This window comes from Ahaetulla prasina, chromosome 3 (assembly GCF_028640845.1).
Source record: "Ahaetulla prasina isolate Xishuangbanna chromosome 3, ASM2864084v1, whole genome shotgun sequence".
NCBI classification, from domain to species: domain Eukaryota; kingdom Metazoa; phylum Chordata; class Lepidosauria; order Squamata; family Colubridae; genus Ahaetulla; species Ahaetulla prasina.
The window spans coordinates 72271429-72290976 of NC_080541.1; the positions used below are offsets into that span (position 1 = coordinate 72271429).

General features: G+C 37.7%; 1 protein-coding gene across 1 annotated transcript in view; it reads left to right on the forward strand.

Annotated features, from left to right (window-relative positions):
- Window positions 1–19548, forward strand: part of ATP9B (ATPase phospholipid transporting 9B (putative)) — a 156059-nt gene that overhangs the window by 14854 nt on the left and 121657 nt on the right. Inside the window, exons 3-4 of the mRNA XM_058175330.1 lie at window positions 16045–16195; window positions 19341–19454. Of these exons, the coding sequence (XP_058031313.1) occupies window positions 16045–16195; window positions 19341–19454 (265 nt within the window). The remainder of the gene's footprint in view (window positions 1–16044; window positions 16196–19340; window positions 19455–19548) is intronic.

Here is a 19548-nt window from a genome sequence, read left to right on the forward strand (position 1 = left end):
CATTTGTTTAAAGATTACAATAGGCAAAATTCTTATTTGCAGGTTTTTTTCCTAACTTATTTTTATGACCTAAAAAGAAAGATGGCAATACCCTTTCACTGATATTCCCCAGAGTCTTAACACTAATTCACTAACAGTGGGTAATATCTTGAATTGATTGATGTTGGTGAAAGGGGAAACGTAAATTCATTAACTGATGATAAGTTAACATTTCAGCTTTAAAGGTTAAAAAGTACATGTAACTGATGACTCTAGAGTGAATACAAGTTTAAATTATCTCCTGGTACTCTCCTGTCATTTATAAAGCTCTTGTGTTGAACTCTTATGCTTGACTTCAGCAAATTCTCTTGAGTAAATTAGTCTTGCATTGTCAGGAATACTCTTATTTTAAGTTTATATTAAAAGCACCTTTTGCAGTAAAGAGCTGTAGTAATAGTTTGCTAAAGATCTGGATATCTGTTTTTGGATCACATGTAAGAAGTGATCCAAGTGATTCGATTTTTACATGCAAAATTTTAGTCCTGTACACTACTTTTCTTTCCCCTGTGTGCTGCTTAGAGAGTCCAAGCAATGGGTATTAACTTCATCTGATTGGCCAGAGACTGAGTTGAAATTTGTTTAATCACACATCCTCTTCCTGTTGAGCTCCAGTTTGTTAACTCAGTCGGCCTAGAGAGACTTATACTTCTTTGCTCCATTGCTTGAACTGCCTAATCATTGCAATTTCAGGAGAATATTTCAACTATAAAAGCCAATAGCTGAGGGAAGATCTTGTTGCGGCAGCAGAGGCTTGTAGCTTGGTGCACAGCTGAGCACTGCTCGGCTGAGCCGTTAGCCCAACGGCGGTGAATTTTTCCACTCCAGCTGGCTGGCACGCCACGTGAAGCTGTCGAATAGCCGCAATTGGAGAAAACAACAAACTGAGTTGCGGCCGGCAGAGCGCTGGAGAAGTTGTGTTGTCAGCTTCACGCATATCGGGGATTGAAAACAGATCCTTGGTGGTGGATGCCCTCCCCTGACTAAACTGCAGCTTTTCTGGTGGTTAGAAGCTGTGTTGTCAGCTTCACACCATTTTGATTCTCCCCCCCCCCCCCGGCAGTCATTTTGTGCTAACAAGCTGTGCTGTCAGCTTGGCGCTGGTGTAATTACTGAGCCATCAATTCTTGGGAGATTGTATTTGGCGACTGCGGAGCAATACGGAGGGATTTTGTGCAGAGGCTGTTCAATTTAAAAGACCAGGCCTCATTTCCAAAATGGTGGATCATAGCCGGTCTCCTTCCCGCGCCTCCGCATCCTCCCACCTTGGGCTTCAGTCATTACAGGCTCCGGGCTCTAAGAGAGGCAGATCAAGGACTAAAGGCCCTTCCACCAGGTCCAAATCCTCTGTCTCAACATCCTCTTCCTCTGCAGTGGAAAAAGATGCCAGGAGAAGGCAACGTGCCTTAGAAAACAATTTGACAAGGCCAAGAAAAGAGCAGAGGCCTGCAGGGTTCCTGCTATTCCAGAGGGCGACAGGGGGGTCAGTACAGCCCTACAGACTGAGGATTTGAACCAATCCCACCTACAGGATCAGTTGGGTTGGTACCCCAACATTTCCATTGAAAGTCAGGAAAGTCAGGAGGTGGTCAGAGATGTACCTTTTGAGGTATCCACTCAGGATTTGAGGTCCTCCCATAATTCCTGGTCCTCTTGCCCATCTGCCACAGCAGGGCTCCGCCCAGAGGAACATAGTCGCTCTGGCCTGTCACAGGAATTATGCAACATGATTATACAAACTGTTTCTTAGGGCAGTGATGCAGCTCTCGTACAAAGAGGCATTCTGGCTCCATTACCATCGACAGCACCAGAACAACGGCCTCCTCATCCTCTGAGCCATTTGGAGAGTGACTGTTTGCAGGAAACTCATTCTCCCTCACCTTCACACCATAGCATCTTGTCGTTTATGGGCAAAGATGATATTGCAGATTATAACCTTTCCGAAGATGAGGAAGTTACCCTGGACAAACCTGCTACTTCAGAGTTATTCCGTCATGACCTATTAAAGACCTTATTACATAAGGCAAAAAATACAGCTAAAATGGGGGTTATCATGGGGAAGTCAGAGATCCTCGGATGCTTATGATCCCACCAAATTTATTTTCATCGAACCAGTCACAGAGCAGGAGGCCTGTTGTCTCTGCGCCCCCCGAGCCGGGCCCCCTGCCAGAAAGTGACTTGGAAAGTGAGGGGGAAGGGCCATCAGGACTTACCTCGGGAGCATCGGCTTCCCTGGCTCAGCTCCAGGAACTAGAGGCAGGCCAGGTGGAGGAGATAACAAGGCCGTCCCCTGACTCTTCTCCCCCCCAGGCCACGTGTCCAGACCCAGCTGATGGCAATCAGGCCTGGCTGGACCCTAGGTTTCATAGGCAGGAAAGGCGGGAACAACACAAACGGGTGGGGCAGGCCTAGGAAGTGCTGAGTCATGGAGCCACACTCCACAGGATATAAAAGCAGCAAGGGCTGCTATGCTTCTTCGTAGCAGGCAAATCAACTGCTTAACTAGAGCTGAAGTACTGTTTGTTGACTCATCGGCATCAAGGGAGATAACAGAGACACTTGGCAGACGCTCGCTAATTTGCTGCCAGAGCTGATAGTGCCGGCTAATTAAGTCATCGTTCGGACGAAGGCAAGGGGGACAGAACAAGGACATTCCATTATCCAAGCTCTTTGTAGACGTCATTCAAAGGTAGTGGACCCAGCCCGGGTCTTATTTCTACTCCTAGCAGCTTGGACGGGAAAATGTGTACTGTGGAACAAGCTCGAAGAGCTCCTCAAGCTTCCATCCGTTGTTCTAATGGCCAATTTGGCGTCTTCTAACATTCTTCCCTCTGATGTGGCCAAAGGCCTCAGGACCGAGGACAGAAGGGCGGAGCTCATAAGACCCACCAAGCAGCTTCTTGGGCTATTAGATCAGCCACGGTGGTGTCCTTCTTCTCCAGGACGGCCTTAATCTGGTTTAGACAAATGCAGGCTTGGGCATCTCCGGACGATACCCAATTACATCAGGACATAAAAAGATTAATTGCCGCAGCCGAGTTTTCTGCTGATGCAATCCTCAATTTGGCAAAGTTTGCCTCTTGGGCCTTAGCATCCAATGTCACTTCCAGACGCCTATTATGGCTGAGACATTGGCAAGTGGACATGAAGACTAAATGATGGTTGGCCATGGCCCCTTCAAGGGTGGCTCTCTTTTTGGGGAGGCCCTGGATCCAATTTTAGTAGAAGGCAGGGACAAGAGGAAAGTTCTTCCTTTTCCTTACCGCAGGTAGCCCTTTTAGCTCAGGATGCCGGGTTCTAAGCCCTGGCCTACCAGAGACCCTTCCAGCAGTCCACAGACAGGGCACAGGACAGACAGCCCTTTCATAATCAAATCAGACAACCTCAAACTAGACAGCCCTTTCGGGGATCTGGTTTCTGACCCTATCACGGAAACAAGTGACTGTACACTGCCACCCAAGGTCCCATCGGAGGTCATCTCACCAAGTTTTCCAGCAGGTGGCAGTGTACGACCATCGACATCTAGGCCCTTCAAACAGTTACGCTAGGGCTCACCCTAGAATTCAGTTCCGAGCCCCCAAGAAGGTTAATACCATGTTCAGTATCCCAAGACCCCTCCAAGAGAGCTCTGATGGAAGCCGAAATTCAGCATCTACTGGTCATCCAGGCCATAGAACCTGTACCATCCCTACATCAGCTTCTTTTTGATTCTCAAGGTGCAGAAAAAATTAGGGGGCAGCAGAGCCATACTAGATCTAAAGCGACTGAATGTACACATAAAGTACAGACGCTTCAAGATGCAATCCCTGCATACCAACCTAGGCTGCATCAGACGGGGATTTCTTAACATGTATAGATCGTTGGGAGGCTTACCTCCACGTTCCCATCAGGCCATCTCACAGGAGGTTCCTCAGATTCTGGTATGTGGGGGCCCACTTCCAATACAGGGCCTTGCCCTTTGGACTTTCCTCTGCTCCCCACACATTCACCAACTTCTAGATGTGGTGGCAGCTCATTTATGGGCGATACCCATCAGAATACAATGTTACCTGCATGATATATTAATTCCAGTCATCCTCCTTTCAACAGATGAGACGGGATCTCCTTGTCCATCTGGGTGCAAGGATCAACACTTCAGACCTGTCAGGTCTTCCTTTCCCGGGAACGGCTTTCCAGCATACGGGCCAGAGTGAAACAGGTGAGATATCTCAGAAGGGTTCCCCTGGTGTTTCTTTCTCAATTATTAGACAAGATGATTGTGCCTAGCAATTGTACCTTGGGTGAGATTGCATACATGGCTCTTCCAGTGGCTTCTCTTGCCAAGTGAAAGAGCGAGCACCAGCAACACCAACACTCAGATCAAAGTTCCCACAGTATACTCAAATCACTGCAGTGGTGGACGTCAACGTCAACAGCCTGGGAAAAGGCTGCTCCTTCAGGGAACCCCATCCTAGTCCTCACCACGGACGCCACCTTCTTTGGCTGGGGCACTCATCTGCAAGCTCAGGTGATTCAAGGTCGATGGTCGCAAAAGGACATATTGAACGATGTCAATTGGCTGGAATTGAGGGCTGATCACTTGGTGCTTCGACACTTCCAGGGTCAATTATTGGGTCACCACATATTACTGCTGATGGACAATGTTACAACAAAGGCGTACGTGAACCGGCAAGGGGGCACTCGCTCCAGGATTCTGATGCACGAAGCACTGAGATTGGTCTGTGGGCAGAGAAACATCTGCTCTCCGTACAAGCAGAATACATCTCTGGAGTTTCCAACACACAAGCAGACTGGCTGAGTAGGACAATCATCAATCAGTCAGAATGGCAGCTGTACCCTGACCTGTTTCTTCAAATAACATCCAGATTTGGTCAACCTCAAATCAACCTGTTTGCAGCCCAACAAATGCGCAACTCCCATAGTTCTACACCAGATTTCAGATACCAGGAGCCAAAGCAACCAACGCCCTCCTTTGTCAGTGGCCTCAGTGCCTTCTATATGCCTTCCCTCTGACTCCCTTGATACTGAGGGTCATCCGGAAGGTCCTGGAGGAGAGAGCTCCTTACTGGCCCAAAGAAACCTGGTTTGCGGACCTCGTGAGCCTATTGATCGCTCATCCCTGGAGGATTCCTCCAGACCAGATCTCCCTATGCCAGGGGGCCATCTTCCATCCAGAACCCCAGTGGTTCCAATTGGCCATCTGACATTTGAAAGGGAGATCCTGAGAAAGGCCAATTCTCTAGAAAAATGATTTCTACCATCCTGGCTTCACGACAACCATCAACAACCCACATATACAATGCCACATGCTCCTCTTTTTGCCACTGATGTTCCAGGAAAGGAATAGTCCCTACATCAGCATCTGTCCCACAGATTTTAGACTTCCTTCAGGAAGGTTTAAATATGGGACTAACCATAAATACGCTCCGCCGGCAGGTCGCTGCACTAGCAATCATCCTACCCAGCAAAGGGGCCACAACCCTTTCTCAAAATCCATGGGGCTTCCAACCTACGCCCCCCTCCAGTCCATAGATATCCATCCTGGAATCTGAGCCTGGTGCTTGAAGCACTTAGTTCCTCACCGTTCAAGCCATTGGGATCTGCCAATCTCAAGTGTTTGACCTTCAAGGTTGCCTTTCGAGTAGCGATAACATCCACTCAAAGGATTTTGGAGCTGGTGGCCCTCTCAGTGCAGAGGGACTTATGCATATTTCATCCTGATTGTGTCATTTTTCGTCTAGATCCAACTTTTCTCCCAAAAACCAACACCTGGTTCCAAAGAGCCCAGGAGGTCATCCTACCTGATTTTTGCCCTAATCCCAGACATTCTAGAGAACGTCGCTGGCATTCCTTAGACGTCTGCAGGGCTCTGCGTAAATACATCCAACAGGATGGCACCATTCAGGAAGATGGAATTGTTATTCATTTTCTTTCAGCCCAGATCCCTGGGTGCGAAAGTGACTTCATCCACCATCGGTCGATGGCTCAAGGCCTGTATATCCATGGCCTACAGTCATCAGCACCAGCAGCAGCCTGGCCATATTACTGCCCATTCTAAGTGTAGCGCAGCCACTACAGCGGCTTGGGCCTCCCCGGCCTCTATTCTAGAAATCTGCCATGCAGCCACTTGGGCCTCTTCTTTGCCCTTCATCCAGAACTACAAGTTGGACAAGTTTGCCTCGGCCGAGGCAGCCTTTGGCAGAAGAGTGCTCCAGCAGGTTCTTCCTGTTGAGGGGACACTGGACAAATTCCTTGTGTGTCCAATCACACTTGGCCAATAAAAATTCTATTCTATTCTATTCTACCCTAGGGATATTTAGCTTGGGTAAATCCCATTTCTTGGACTCTCTAAGCAGCGCACAGGAGAAGGAACATTGGACTTACCTGAATGTTCATTCTATGTGCGCTGAATGAGAGTCCAACCCCTCCCTATCTTAAATTGAGTCCAGGATCCTAGATAACTGTGTTTCCTTCCAGGTTTCATCTTCTCCAGAGCCAGACACTCATTAACAAACTGGAGCTCAACAGAAAGAGGAGGTGTGATTAAACAAATTTCAATTCAGTCTCTGGCCAATCAGACGAAGTTAACAGCCATTGTTTGGACTCTCACACAGCGCACATAGAACCTAGAAATAAGTCCAACGTTCCTTCTCCTCAGGAATCGTATAACGCAAATAACTATTAAGTAAAAAAGGCTATTGACATATTTTGTTTCCATGTCTATTTTCTAACATAATGTAATCATTAGAAAATGTTTAAGATAATTGTGATCCTTCAGATGTTGGCGAAACATAATTTTTTGCCACCAGCCCCATCATGGTAGCAGCATCTTGGATGCTTCAGCAATGCCCACAGTTTTTCAACCACTAAACCCAAACATATCAGACAGTAAACCTAAAATAAAGGTTAGGAGCAAATTACTATTAATTCTAGCCATCTTCTCCTGCAAAATTATTCCTTTGTTTCCTTACATTCCTTTTCTCCTAAATGTCAAGTATCATGCATAATTCTTTTGCTTCTTATAGGAAATGAGATTCCAATGTTAATATAACTGTTATTATTATTTAACAAACTATATGTCATTGATAAATGGACTGCAATGAAGCCAGCTTCTGCAGGTTGATAAAAATGTTGGATGTTATATTCTCTTTGCATCTAGTTTTTTTCTTAAGATCAATATTTGCAGTTTAACATTTGACATGAGAAAAAAAACATTATTTGTTCGAGATTTTTCCCCTTGCAATATTAAGGAGAATCCTAGGATAGTCTTTCTATGTATCTTATAAGATCTGATTTGCAATTGTTGGGTAAAGTATTATATCTATGGCAGCAGTCTACTACACATAGATTTGGCACTTCCATTTTGATTTACAGGTAGACCTCACTTATCAAAAGTTATTGGGACTAGGATTCTGTTGCTAAGCAATGCAGTCAAGTAAGCTGCAACTATGGAGACCCATTATAAGTACCCCCTATTCGGTGGTGTTGTAACTTCAGTTTCTGAACAAGTGGATATTAAATAAGAACTGCCTGTATATGTTCCCAATTTACTATCCATGTGATTGCTGAGCTCGGTTGAAATGTTTTAATCCATACTTCATTTTTGTCTATTGGATTTGGGTAATTTGTAAAAAGAAAGAAGATATTTCTATTTTAACTAGTCACAGGAGAGAAATTTGGTTTATTTGTTAATTGTGCAGTATTTATTTATCGTGTATTTTTCATCGGCTGCACCATATTAAAAACATGCATAAAAGTATTATCTGGAATGAGCATTTAACTGAGCAATTGTTTTGCTAAGTATGTTAATTATAATTCTTTTTATATCAAATCTCACCTTACTCAAAAGTGGTCATTATAAACATGTTGGTTTCAGTGATCTGTAAAGCATTTAATTTTCAGAAAAATGCATTATTTGCAACCTATGTTTATAACTGTTAAAGCCTGTGAAAACAATGAGTGTTTAGTTATAATTATTTCTCTTCATTTTAATTTGGGCATTCTCTTTTAGCTAGAGAAATTATAATGCATGTAGATCAATACTCTAGAGTTCTTTGGGCTGGATTGATTTTTTTTCTCAAGAGATTTACATTCCATTTCTTATAAAAACACTTTATCCCTATTAAAATGATGCTACTGAATGGCATTTCCATTTGAAATGAAGGGAGTATCAAATACTTGGATTAGTTTGTACTCTTAAGATGGCCTCTAAAGGTAAAGGTAAAGGTTCCCCTCGCACATACGTGCTAGTCGTTGCCGACTCTCCGTTTCAAAGCCGAAGAGCCAGCGCTGTCCAAAGACGTCTCCATAGTCATGTGGCCGGCATGACTCAACGCCATAGGCGCACGGAACGCTGTTACACTTCTACACTTCCATTTAAATGGAACATTTGTTGTGTAGAAACATATTGTTGTATAGAAACATATTGTGTAGAAACATATTTGTTGTGTAGAAACATGAGGGTTTTAGTATCAGAATTATTTAATAACTGCTGTTTTTTAAAAAATGCAGTCTTCCAAAACCAAACTGGGGAACTTATTTTTCCTTCTTGTATTTATCCCTCTAAAAAGTTATACACAGATTTTAGCAAGCCTATTTTGTTTCCCAGAGGAACCCTCCATTATGGATCATAGACCATACTGGAATATACAGGGCAAACCAAATGTTAGGCCGCGTAGACCAACCATGGTATGTTTTACTAATTCATATTTTTCATGTTGCTATACTTAGGAATCTTCAAAGATTGTGCATCAAACAAATAAGGAGTAATAAGAAGAAAAGGCCAACCAATTTGAACAGTTAATGTAATTTATATAATAAAGTTTCTATTGGGCCTGACTTTAGATATACCCTGTATATGCTTGTATACATGAGACAACAATGAACTGGCCTAATAGTAAATAAAAACAAAAGAACTCTTTACACTGTTCATTGAGATATTATTTTGTACAGTTTGTTTTAGTAAAATAAAATACAATTAATGAAGTTCTGGTGTGTGCACACTGCTTAGGCTGCATTTTGGCTTTCAGATAATACATACAGATTGTGCAAGTATTAAACTGCTAAGAAAAGATGCTACACTTGCCCTTAGCCAAAACACCCAGGAGATATTGCTGTATAAACTGTTAACGTTTTTATTTTATTTTATGCTACGTTTATGTGTTTCATATAATGGTCCTGGTCTTTGAGCATACTGTATATAAACAGATAAACTAATACATTTAAATATATTGAACTATTATTTAAATAGATTGAATTAGGGAACTCTTGTATTTTTATGCAGCTGCTCTCACATTTTGAATCACTTTCTGAATCTTGGCCAGAAGATTGGGAGTGATGGAGTTTTGGAGGGAGGGGGGAATCTGTTGTGTTTCTTCATAAGACAGATAACATTGATGTTATCCATAGTTTTCTGCACTAAGTTGACTCAAATGGCTTTTTTCCCCTGTAGAATTTGCTGGCTTGATAATAAATATTTTTTAAAAGCCGGACAGTAAATAAATCTAGATATGCAAACCATAAACATTTTATGCTTCGTGTTCCAATTTTTATATTACTTTAAATCTATGAGAAATAACTACAATTAATATCTTTTATTAGCAACATGAATATTTTATTTCTAGAGTTCTTTTTAATCCTTGGATTCCAGTTTCAAAATATTATCTCTGAATATAACCAAATGCTGTTGCTTATTTAAAGAACCCTTCATTAAGTCTCTGGTCAAAGAAACATCATGACAAAAAGAACACAACAGCATTTCCATGCAAAATTAAAGGACTTATTTTGTTTCTGCATGGAGATGAGCTAATGATGTAGGTTTTCAGAGTATTGAAACCCATTTGCCTGTAATAAATACTTCAACATTGAATTGTCAAAATCTATAATTATTTCCATCAGTGAGACCTCAGTGCATCTGAAGGCTTAAAGTGTGCTTATCTTTAAATGCCAATCAGCTTTTCTTAGAAACATCACAACCGCTGAGCTGTGCCAAACTTTGTTCAAGAATTTGTAATGTGTTTGTTAAGTTGATTGTATTACTTGCTGTCTAAGTTTCTAAGGTTAGATGGGAGGGAGAAAAAGGTAAAGTGGAAAGGTTGCACGATCATCCACCATTTATAAAAGGCTCTTCATTCAAAATATTCTGGTTTGTAATCTGAAGTGCACAAGATATAGAATAGAATAGAATAGAATAGAATAGAATAGAATAGAATAGAATAGAACAGAACAGAACAGAACAGAACAGAACAGAACAGAACAGAACAGAACATTTATTGGCCAAGTGTGATTGGACACACAAGGAATTTGTCTTGGTGCTTACGCTCTCAGTGTACATAAAAGAAAAGATACCTTCATCAAGGTACAACTCTTAATGATAGTCATAGGGTACAAATTTAACACTTAATGATACAACACTTAATGGATAGTCATAGGCTACAAATAACCAGTCAGGAAACAATATTAGTACAAATCGTAAGGATACAAGCAACAAAGTTACAGTCATAAATGGAAGGAGATGGTTGATGGGAATGATGAGAAGATTAATAGTAGTGCAGATTTAGTAAATAGTTTGACAGTGTTGAGAATTATTTGTTAAGCAGAGTGATGGCGTTCGGGAAAAAACTGTTCTTGTGTCTAGTTGTTCTGGTGTGCAGTGCTCTATAGCATCATTTTGAGGGTAGGAGTTGAAACAGTTTATGTCCAGGATGTGAGGGGTCTGTAAATATTTTCACAGCCCTCTTTTTGATTCATGCACCTCAATGGAAGGCAGGTTGGTAGCCATTGTTTTTTCTGCACTTCTAATTATCCTCTGAAGTCTGTGTCTGTCTTGTTGGGTTGCAGAAAGAACTATTGTGGAAGTAAATATATGTGTCTCTTCAATTCAGCTTTTTGATTCCTGACTGCATGGACTAGTTCCTGCAGTCTTCTTGAGAAGTTTTTTTCCGGAAGTGGTTTGTGATTGCTTCCATCCTAAGACTGAGAGAGACGAATGACTACCTCAAAGTCACCCATCTGGTTTCATGCCTAAGGAAGACCAGAACTTACAGTCTCCCAATTTCTAGCCTGATTCCCCAGACTAAGGTAAACCAAACTGGCTCTCATAATGCTAGTAGATATTACATGGTTACGAATTAATTTTATCTGATTCACTGCTATGTTATAATGATAGGGGAAATCATTAAATATATTGTTTATATGATACATAGAATAATGTTTAAGACCATTTAATATGCATCAGGATATTACGTTATTTTTTTTTTCCTAACTAAAATCTATATAGCCTCTTTATTTCAGTATTCAAGGAAGCTATGAATACTGAACAAATATTGAGAGTGAGAACAGAGTTTAGAAATATATACCATATTTTTCGGACTATAAGACATACCGGTGTATAAGATGTACCAAGATTTCGAAGAGGTAAGCAAGGAAAAAAAAGTTTTTGCCCTCCCAGCCCATAGGAGCACTCTGCAGTCCTCCCAAACCCTCTGCGCACCCCCTTTTTGTGAAAAATGGATGTGCGGGGCGGGGCTTCGGGAGGCCAAAAATAGCTGTATTCAGTGTATAAGACACACCAACATTTCCACCCTCTTTTAGGGGGAGGAAAAGCATGTCTTATTCTCCAAAAAGTACAGTAAGCTGCCTATAAAACTCAAGACAACCTGGATCATTACTCTGTAGATCCTACTGCCTTTATCTTGCTGAAATCTTAGGTTTTCCAATAATATGATGACTTTTGAAATTTTCTAAGCTCTTCATAACAAAAAAGTATCACACTTCTTTTTTTCTTCATTTTTACCTGTTTCATCCCTAGTAACATTCAGTGATAATATGCTCACAATGGAAAAAAAAGGATATTCAGGACTGCAATATTAATTAAATAATTCCTTTCATAAAAGAAGTCATTGTCCTCTCCTGCTTATCTGATTTTCAGAAAGTTCAGAAGACATTTTTTATCTTTTCCAGCTTTAGCAAGGAATATTTCTATATCTTACCATGACATTCATCTTTCTAAAGGCTTGAGTTAGTTGTGAGATAATATTGTTTCCCTGTCTGAGTTCATATTTACTTGCAGATACTGTATACAAGAAGATTTTAATACTCTCTCAGAAGTAATAAGTAGGTTTGGTGGAAAAGCAGTATACTTTATTATTTGATTGCACTCTAGCAATTATCTTTTGTAATTATTTATCATGTTTCCCCGAAAATAAGACCCTGTCTTATATTTTTTTGAACCCTGAAATAAGCGCTTGGCCTTATTGCCATGCACTCAAAAGCCCTAATGGGCTTATTATCAGGAGATGTCTTATTTGGGGGGAAACAGGGTAATTATAAAGCAATGTTTAATTTGTTTTCATTGCCTTATTTGCTTTAATAAAGTTTAGCTTAAAATCACTATAAAATACATTATTAGCTGTTAAATCTTGATTTGGAAATTATCTGTTATCTAGCCCCAGGTTCAAACCAGACTGTATAAAAATTACATTGGGTTATATGCTTATGCACAAATGAAATCATTCATCATCATTTAACTTTATAATGAAATTTACACAATTTATAATTTGTAAATTTAATTGTGAAATAAATTTATAAAATCAAAAATTAATTCATATGAGAAAAAGAAAATTGTTATTTAGATTCTACAAGCCCATATGTTCCAGGAAGTACATGGCTAACGCAATAGAAACCATTTGGAAGGACGGCATTATATTGTACAATTCTGCTTGCTTTAAAAATTATTCCGAACAGCTGGAAGCATTGTGGCAAGACTGGCTGGAAAATAGCGGGCTCCTATGAGACCTGCAAAAATCCAGGCAGACAAACTGCTGTCGGGGGGTCCTTGGACCGGATCCGTCCTGTAGGGACGGTGAAGAAAAAGGGGCACCTCGGCTGACAAAGAGGAGCAGGCATGTTCCTCGGAAGGTCAGAGGAAACTCTTTGATCCAGCAGCCATTCTGGCCATCCTGAACCTGAGACAATTGGAATAAGTTTTTTGCAGGAGCAGTGATTTGGACAGAATATTTGTACTAGGTGAGCAATTGGCCAACTCACAGGTTAAAAATAAGTATTTTAAAATTTTTAAAAGAAGTCCCAGCGAGGAAATAGCTAATTGGCATTGGGGAATGTTAATGGAGGGAGAAGAACAAAACGGAAGTTAAAGCACTAAAGCCCGGAACGGAGCTTGATATTTGGACTGGAAATTGGATTTGGAGATATTAAAATTATTATAAGAAAAAGAAACCTGAAAGAAAATAGCTATTGAATAAGATTGGACATAATTCTAAAAGTTTTAAACTTTGAAGAACAAAGAAAAATTCAAAATAGAAGTCTTGTAAAGGAAATTTTTTAATCGGATTTGAAATTGGATTTTAAACTGGAATTTTGGATATATAAAATTAAGAGAAAAAAGAAACTTGTAAAACATTTGATAAGAGCATTTAATAGACAAATTAGATATTTTGCAACTTTGTTGATTTGAGACTTGTGGATTGGAAAGAGACACCTGTTGGCAGAAAACGAACAATTTGAAATCTGGAAAAAATTACAGTGACCTTGAGCTACAAGAGCCGTGAGAAGTTTGAAGGAGGATTTGTTTTCTTTTAAGCTGTTTGATCTTGACAACTAAAGGAGGTGGAAAATAACAAAACTGTAAATTGGCGTTAAAAACAAACCAGAACGTCAAAATGTGGCAGAAACTAATTGAGATGATCAAAATGATGTGTGTATCATTTAATCTTGATAGAAAACGAAAAACTGTGTCAGAACATATTCATTTGGATAAAGAGGTTAAGAATTAGAAGCAAGAAAACAACACAAAAGATAAAGACCTTGATGAAGAAAAACTAAATGATTACATTGGGAGTAACAATGAAAAAAGAGAAGGGATAGGAGGAAACAACATATAAAAAGAAGCAAACTAAGGGAAGAAAAGGAAAGGGGGAAAAGTTAGAGGAAAATATTTTTAATGATTACACTGGGATTAACAGTGGCAAAAATAGAGAGGATAGGACGAAGCAAGAGGGGAAAAATGGGGGAAAGGATTAGGCACAAAAAAATTAAATGATTACACTGAGATCAACAGTGGGGAAATAAGAAAAGTGAGAGGAGAAAAGGGGAATAGATCAGATGGGAACTTAGGGTAAACTAGATGAGTAAAGGACTTAAAAGTTAAAGGAAGGATACAGAAGAAAAGACACGATAATTATAAAAAGAAAAAAACAAAATGAGAGAAAGGGAGAAAGGGAGAAAATTTTTAAGAGGTGGATTGCTGGATGGACCAAGAGAAAATAGTTAAAAGTAGTAATTAATGGAAAGGAGGAAGGGTAATATGATATATACCTATAGTAATAAGTGAATTGTATTAATATTTGTGATTGTAACATGAAATATATTGTATAATACAAATGGCAGAATGGAGAAAAACAAGGGAAAAGAGGAAAGGAAATATACTATATACCTATAGAATTAAATGAATTGTATTAATATCAGTACTGTAAAAATGGAATTATAATATGAATTGTATGGTGTATTTAGAAGGGGTTAAGATATGGAAATTCAAATGAAACTGAAATTGAATAAGATATCAATAGAAATTAAGAAAAAGAAGATGATTAAGAGATTAAGATAATGTTTGTACTGGAAAAAGGTGGTGTGAAAAACAAATCTGAAGAAATATAGTATTTTTGGTAAAATGGTAAAATGATTAATAAGGAAATAAATGATAAATTTGTCCACCTTGAAAAATAATTGACATTAAGAGACAAATGTGAAATATCAAGATAGAATAAAAAAAATAGAAACTAAGGATGGAAATGACTAAATTTAAAGTAAAGGGTTTCAAGAGAAATAAGGAAATAAGAGAAAATAAATTGATGATAATTTACAAATGTGTTGATTTTGAGAAATATATGTGATAAATGGAGAAATAAGATAAAGAAATGAACTAAGATTAAGATTGGAGGTCAGGGCGGATGGTAATATTGATTATATATTAAATATTACATAGAGATGAATAATAAAAAAGTAGAAAAAAGAATATTATTGCAGAAATTGAAATATATAAATTATATTTGGGATGTAATAAGCTGTATAAATTTTGACTCAGTCAATACTCTATTCAGAAAAAATGTACTGTTTGTATGTTTTAAAAAAATTAATTTTTTTTAATTATTTCGAACAATATTAATATGCAAATTCCATTGGTTCTCTGAAGCAGTTGTGTCTTTTTTCAGGCTTTCATTGAGGAATCAACTCCTTCCATTGAAGAATTGACTTCTTAAAGTTCTCAGATGACCAAGACTATTCATTATGGATAATTTTTGAAACATCTTAGATTTTATATGTTATATTTCAGCCAAGATTATTATTAATCTAAGTATAGTACTACTTTGTTCTAATATTATAACTAACAGCCAGGTTATAAATGGCATTGCATATACAAGAACTTTTCACTTCCGTTAGCATTGTTTTATGCTCTGAAACACTGACCTAGAAAATTGTAAACTTTTTGGAGTAGTTATAAGGTGGAAGGAAGGTAGAAATATCAGAAATCCATTGTAGCTGTCTCTCAATGAATTTCCTGAGATCCAAGGTTAGTTACTTCTCTAACTCTGTGCGTAAAACTTACTTTCATAGATATGTTTTGGTTTATTTGGTTAGCTAGTTAGATTTCTATCCTTTCCTTGAGTAGCTGACAGAAAATGATTAGCTAAAGTCACTGAGTAAATTTCACTACCTAAGGATGGACTTGAATTTGTATGTATCTGCTAGTAGTCCAATACTTTCCCCATATCAAACTGGCTTGCTCCTCTTCCAAGAAAAAAATTTAGAGTAACATTCTAAGGAACATTTAGTTAATTTTAGCAGAGTGAGTTCTCCACTGTGTGTGATTAAATGATTTTAGTCCACGCAAGAAAACTCCAAGTAATGTTTAATATGTTGTAAGATTTCTTGTTGTTGAAAATTAAAGACAATGGCTCTGTGTCTTTTGTCCTCTCCCCTTTCTTTCTGCAGTTGCTGTGATTGGCTGATAAACATTTGCCGGAGGAAAAAAGAACTTAAGGCACGCACAGTATGGCTTGGATGTCCTGAAAAATGTGAAGAAAAGTATCCAAGAAATGCTATAAAAAACCAAAAATACAATGTCTTTACATTTATACCTGGGGTAAGGCAACCTAAATAGGAAAGTTGTATTTTACAGTATTATTACATGATATCTATAAACATCTAGTTTATATCTCAGGGATTGCCACAAAGAGGGAGTCAGGCTGTTCTCCAAAGCACCTGAGGGTAGAACAAGAAGCAATGGGTGGAAACTGATCAAGGAAAGAAGCAACTTAGAACTAAGGAGAAATTTCCTGACAGTTAGAACAATTAATAAGTGAAACGACTTGCCTGCAGAAGTTGTGAATGCTCCAACACTGGAAATTTTTAAGAAAATGTTGGATAACCATCTGACTGAGATGGTGTAGGGCTTCCTGACTGGGCAGGGGGTTGGACTAGAAGGCCTCCAAGGTCCCTTCCAACTCCGTTATTATTATTATTATTATAGTTGTATAATCTTGTAATAATTTCACATTGAGGATTTTTTTTCTTGTACAAAAGAGATAATTGAGAGCAAAGTGGAATTAGGGGCTGATTTTGGTGTTTAGTTTTCCAAAACTAAATACGTTTTCAAAAGAAATAACTTTTATGTAACAAATGAAATATTGTATATTATAGCAAATTTAACAACATATTTTAAAATCAATGAATAAATATGTATTATCTGGTGTGTAGCATAGCACAAAAAACAGTTACACTCCAACAATAAGTAGTATTGGTGTTCTAAATTTTGTGATAATTTTTAACTAGGTCTTGCTTATATGTTTGGTAATTAAAGGTAAATTATACCAGTATTTTACTGGTATAATTACTGGTATTACTGGTAATTTATACCAGTAATAAATTATACCAGTATGTATAAATAAAAATTCCTCTTAATAACATTTTCAGTTAAAGACTATATAAACATTTCAGATACATCGCTTAAGCTGTTAGGGAAGAAGTAGAAAAATATTTTTTAATCTATTTTTAAGTGTGTATTTAAATGTATAATAAGTGAAATGTATATGCTACATTTTATATATTAGTGAAGATATAACCAATATTCAGAAATCAAGTTGACCAAATTTGTTTTCTAAAACGGTTGTAAAAACCATTCACATGCTCTTATTTAAGAGTTTCTTAAGAGTTAATTTACCCTTTTTACAATTGTAAAACTGTATGTCAGAGTAAGATTTCAGTTGTGGGTTATGAGAGAAAGAACTTTTTTCCCCTTTGTGTCCATGAGTAAAGTAACCCTCTTTTAAATGCAGAATAAATGGTTAGAAAGCTCATTTTCCAGTATGGCTAGTGGTACAGATTACAAGAAAACCCATAAATATAGTAATTCCTTTTATATATGAAAAGCATATATTGTACTGCCTATTATGTGTACTATAGGCGTATAACAAAACCCCTTATTAAGTAAATCCAGTTTAAAATAACATTCCTGTCCCTTCAGATTTTGTTTTTGCTTATTATGGTTTTCAAGATGCAGAATTCTTTTCAGTACTGACAATAATAATTTGTTGTAATACAATTTGTGCAAATCACAAAAGGGCACAGTTTGGCATTTTTTGTTCTTTGACTAATTTCACTAAATTCTATTATGACTTTAGCATTGATTCTTTCGATAGTTAGTCTTGTACTTTCTAATTTAATATTTGACTGAAAAGTAACTCTTAAGGGAGAGGTGTTTCAATGAGTATGAAATAAACAGGCTATTATATACTGTGCCTTTTACTGCAGTAATAAATTGCTTTGTTTTTTTGTTGACAAGAATGCTGCGACTTTCAAATCTTAATTTCAATAAGAATGCAGATTTTCTAATTGTTATGCATTGGTTTTCTCTCCACTACCCCTACTTACCAGTGCTATTCAACTAACTGTCACGTGCATGAATATTTTTAGTACTCCCCCCCCCCATCTTTATTAAAAAAGAGAAAAAAGAGTTCAGAATGTGTTTTCTTTTGAGTATTAATGTCAACTGTTTTCATGCAAATATTTTCATCTTTACATGAAACCTGCATTTTGTCTATTTACACTTAAAGGTCATTAAATATCTATTTAGTCATTGATTACTATAGTTAAATGTACAATGTGTATTTCAGTGGTTTAGGCAGAATCCTAATGCCTTTAAAGATCTCCCTTGATTTGTGAACACCTGTTGGCATACCCAGATGCATTATTAGCCTTCGAATATTTTTTTCTTAAAACTTTTTCTTAGGAAATGGAGCAGTTCGAAAGCATTTTGTAATTGCACAGTTGGAATCCTATTCTGGCTTTAGTATGAATACCAATTACTGAGCTATTAATTGATGCTAACTGAGATTTTAAATTAATTAGTGGTGAGGAAGAAAATATTGTTACCCTGCTGAGATTAATTTATATGAGAATTTAAACATTCTAGAAGAAAATAATTATGTTTCATTGTAAATATAAACACAGTATTGCTCCAGCATAGTTCTTAGCTTCTGTTGTAGTTTAGTTATAACTACTAAACCAATTTGACTTTCCTTGTATTGAAATTTCCATAATATGTTGGTTTGTCTGAAGCTTACATTGATTGCAATGTGTTCCACCCACCTAGAGTCTTTTGGGTAACAGTCTTTATTTTCATAATAAAAATGGAAATGTATTTAAAATCAATTACAGTATTAACATTTTTTTCTAAAGGTAGTTAGGGATAATGGCCGAACAGTGACAAGTTATATAATGCTAATTTTATAGTACAATAAATTCAGTGGAATTATTTTGTGTCACATACTATTTTTCTCTTATAATTGTATTCTGTATGGGAAAAAAGATGTACTTTTTTCCCCTGTATCCATTATTTTGGTGCTAATAGAGATACAACATTAGAGAAAAGTGGGATTTGATTTTTATTACATTGGTTTCTTGAATAATAACTAGATACAAGCTGTATGCTTAAAAGATTTTTCTGTTAGCAAAACCTCTTATTTTCTGAGCCCTATTTATAAGGCAGATACTATCAACTTTGTAAGTTTATTTATAAGAATCACCAAAGCAATCTATGTCTGTTTTTTTTTTAATGTTAAAATGGTATATAAATGTTATTCTCCTACATAGGAGGTAAATTCTAGGCAGAATTTACTGCTGTCAATCTCCTTTAGGCTAGAAAAAGGTATTCAAGTCCTAAATGAAGCACCACCATAGTAAGTTATGATTATTGGCATTTTATGGTTTTCCTCTTTCTTTCACTCTAGGTTTTATATGAACAATTCAAGTTTTTCTTGAACCTTTATTTTCTGGTAGTCTCCTGCTCACAGTTTGTACCGGCACTGAAAATAGGCTACCTCTACACCTATTGGGCTCCTCTGGTAAATACAAAAGCTGTAAAAACTATTTTGTTTCTTTAGATAATGAGCAGGCTAGATTGCACATGTCAGTGGGTCAGAAGATTAAGCCCTCACT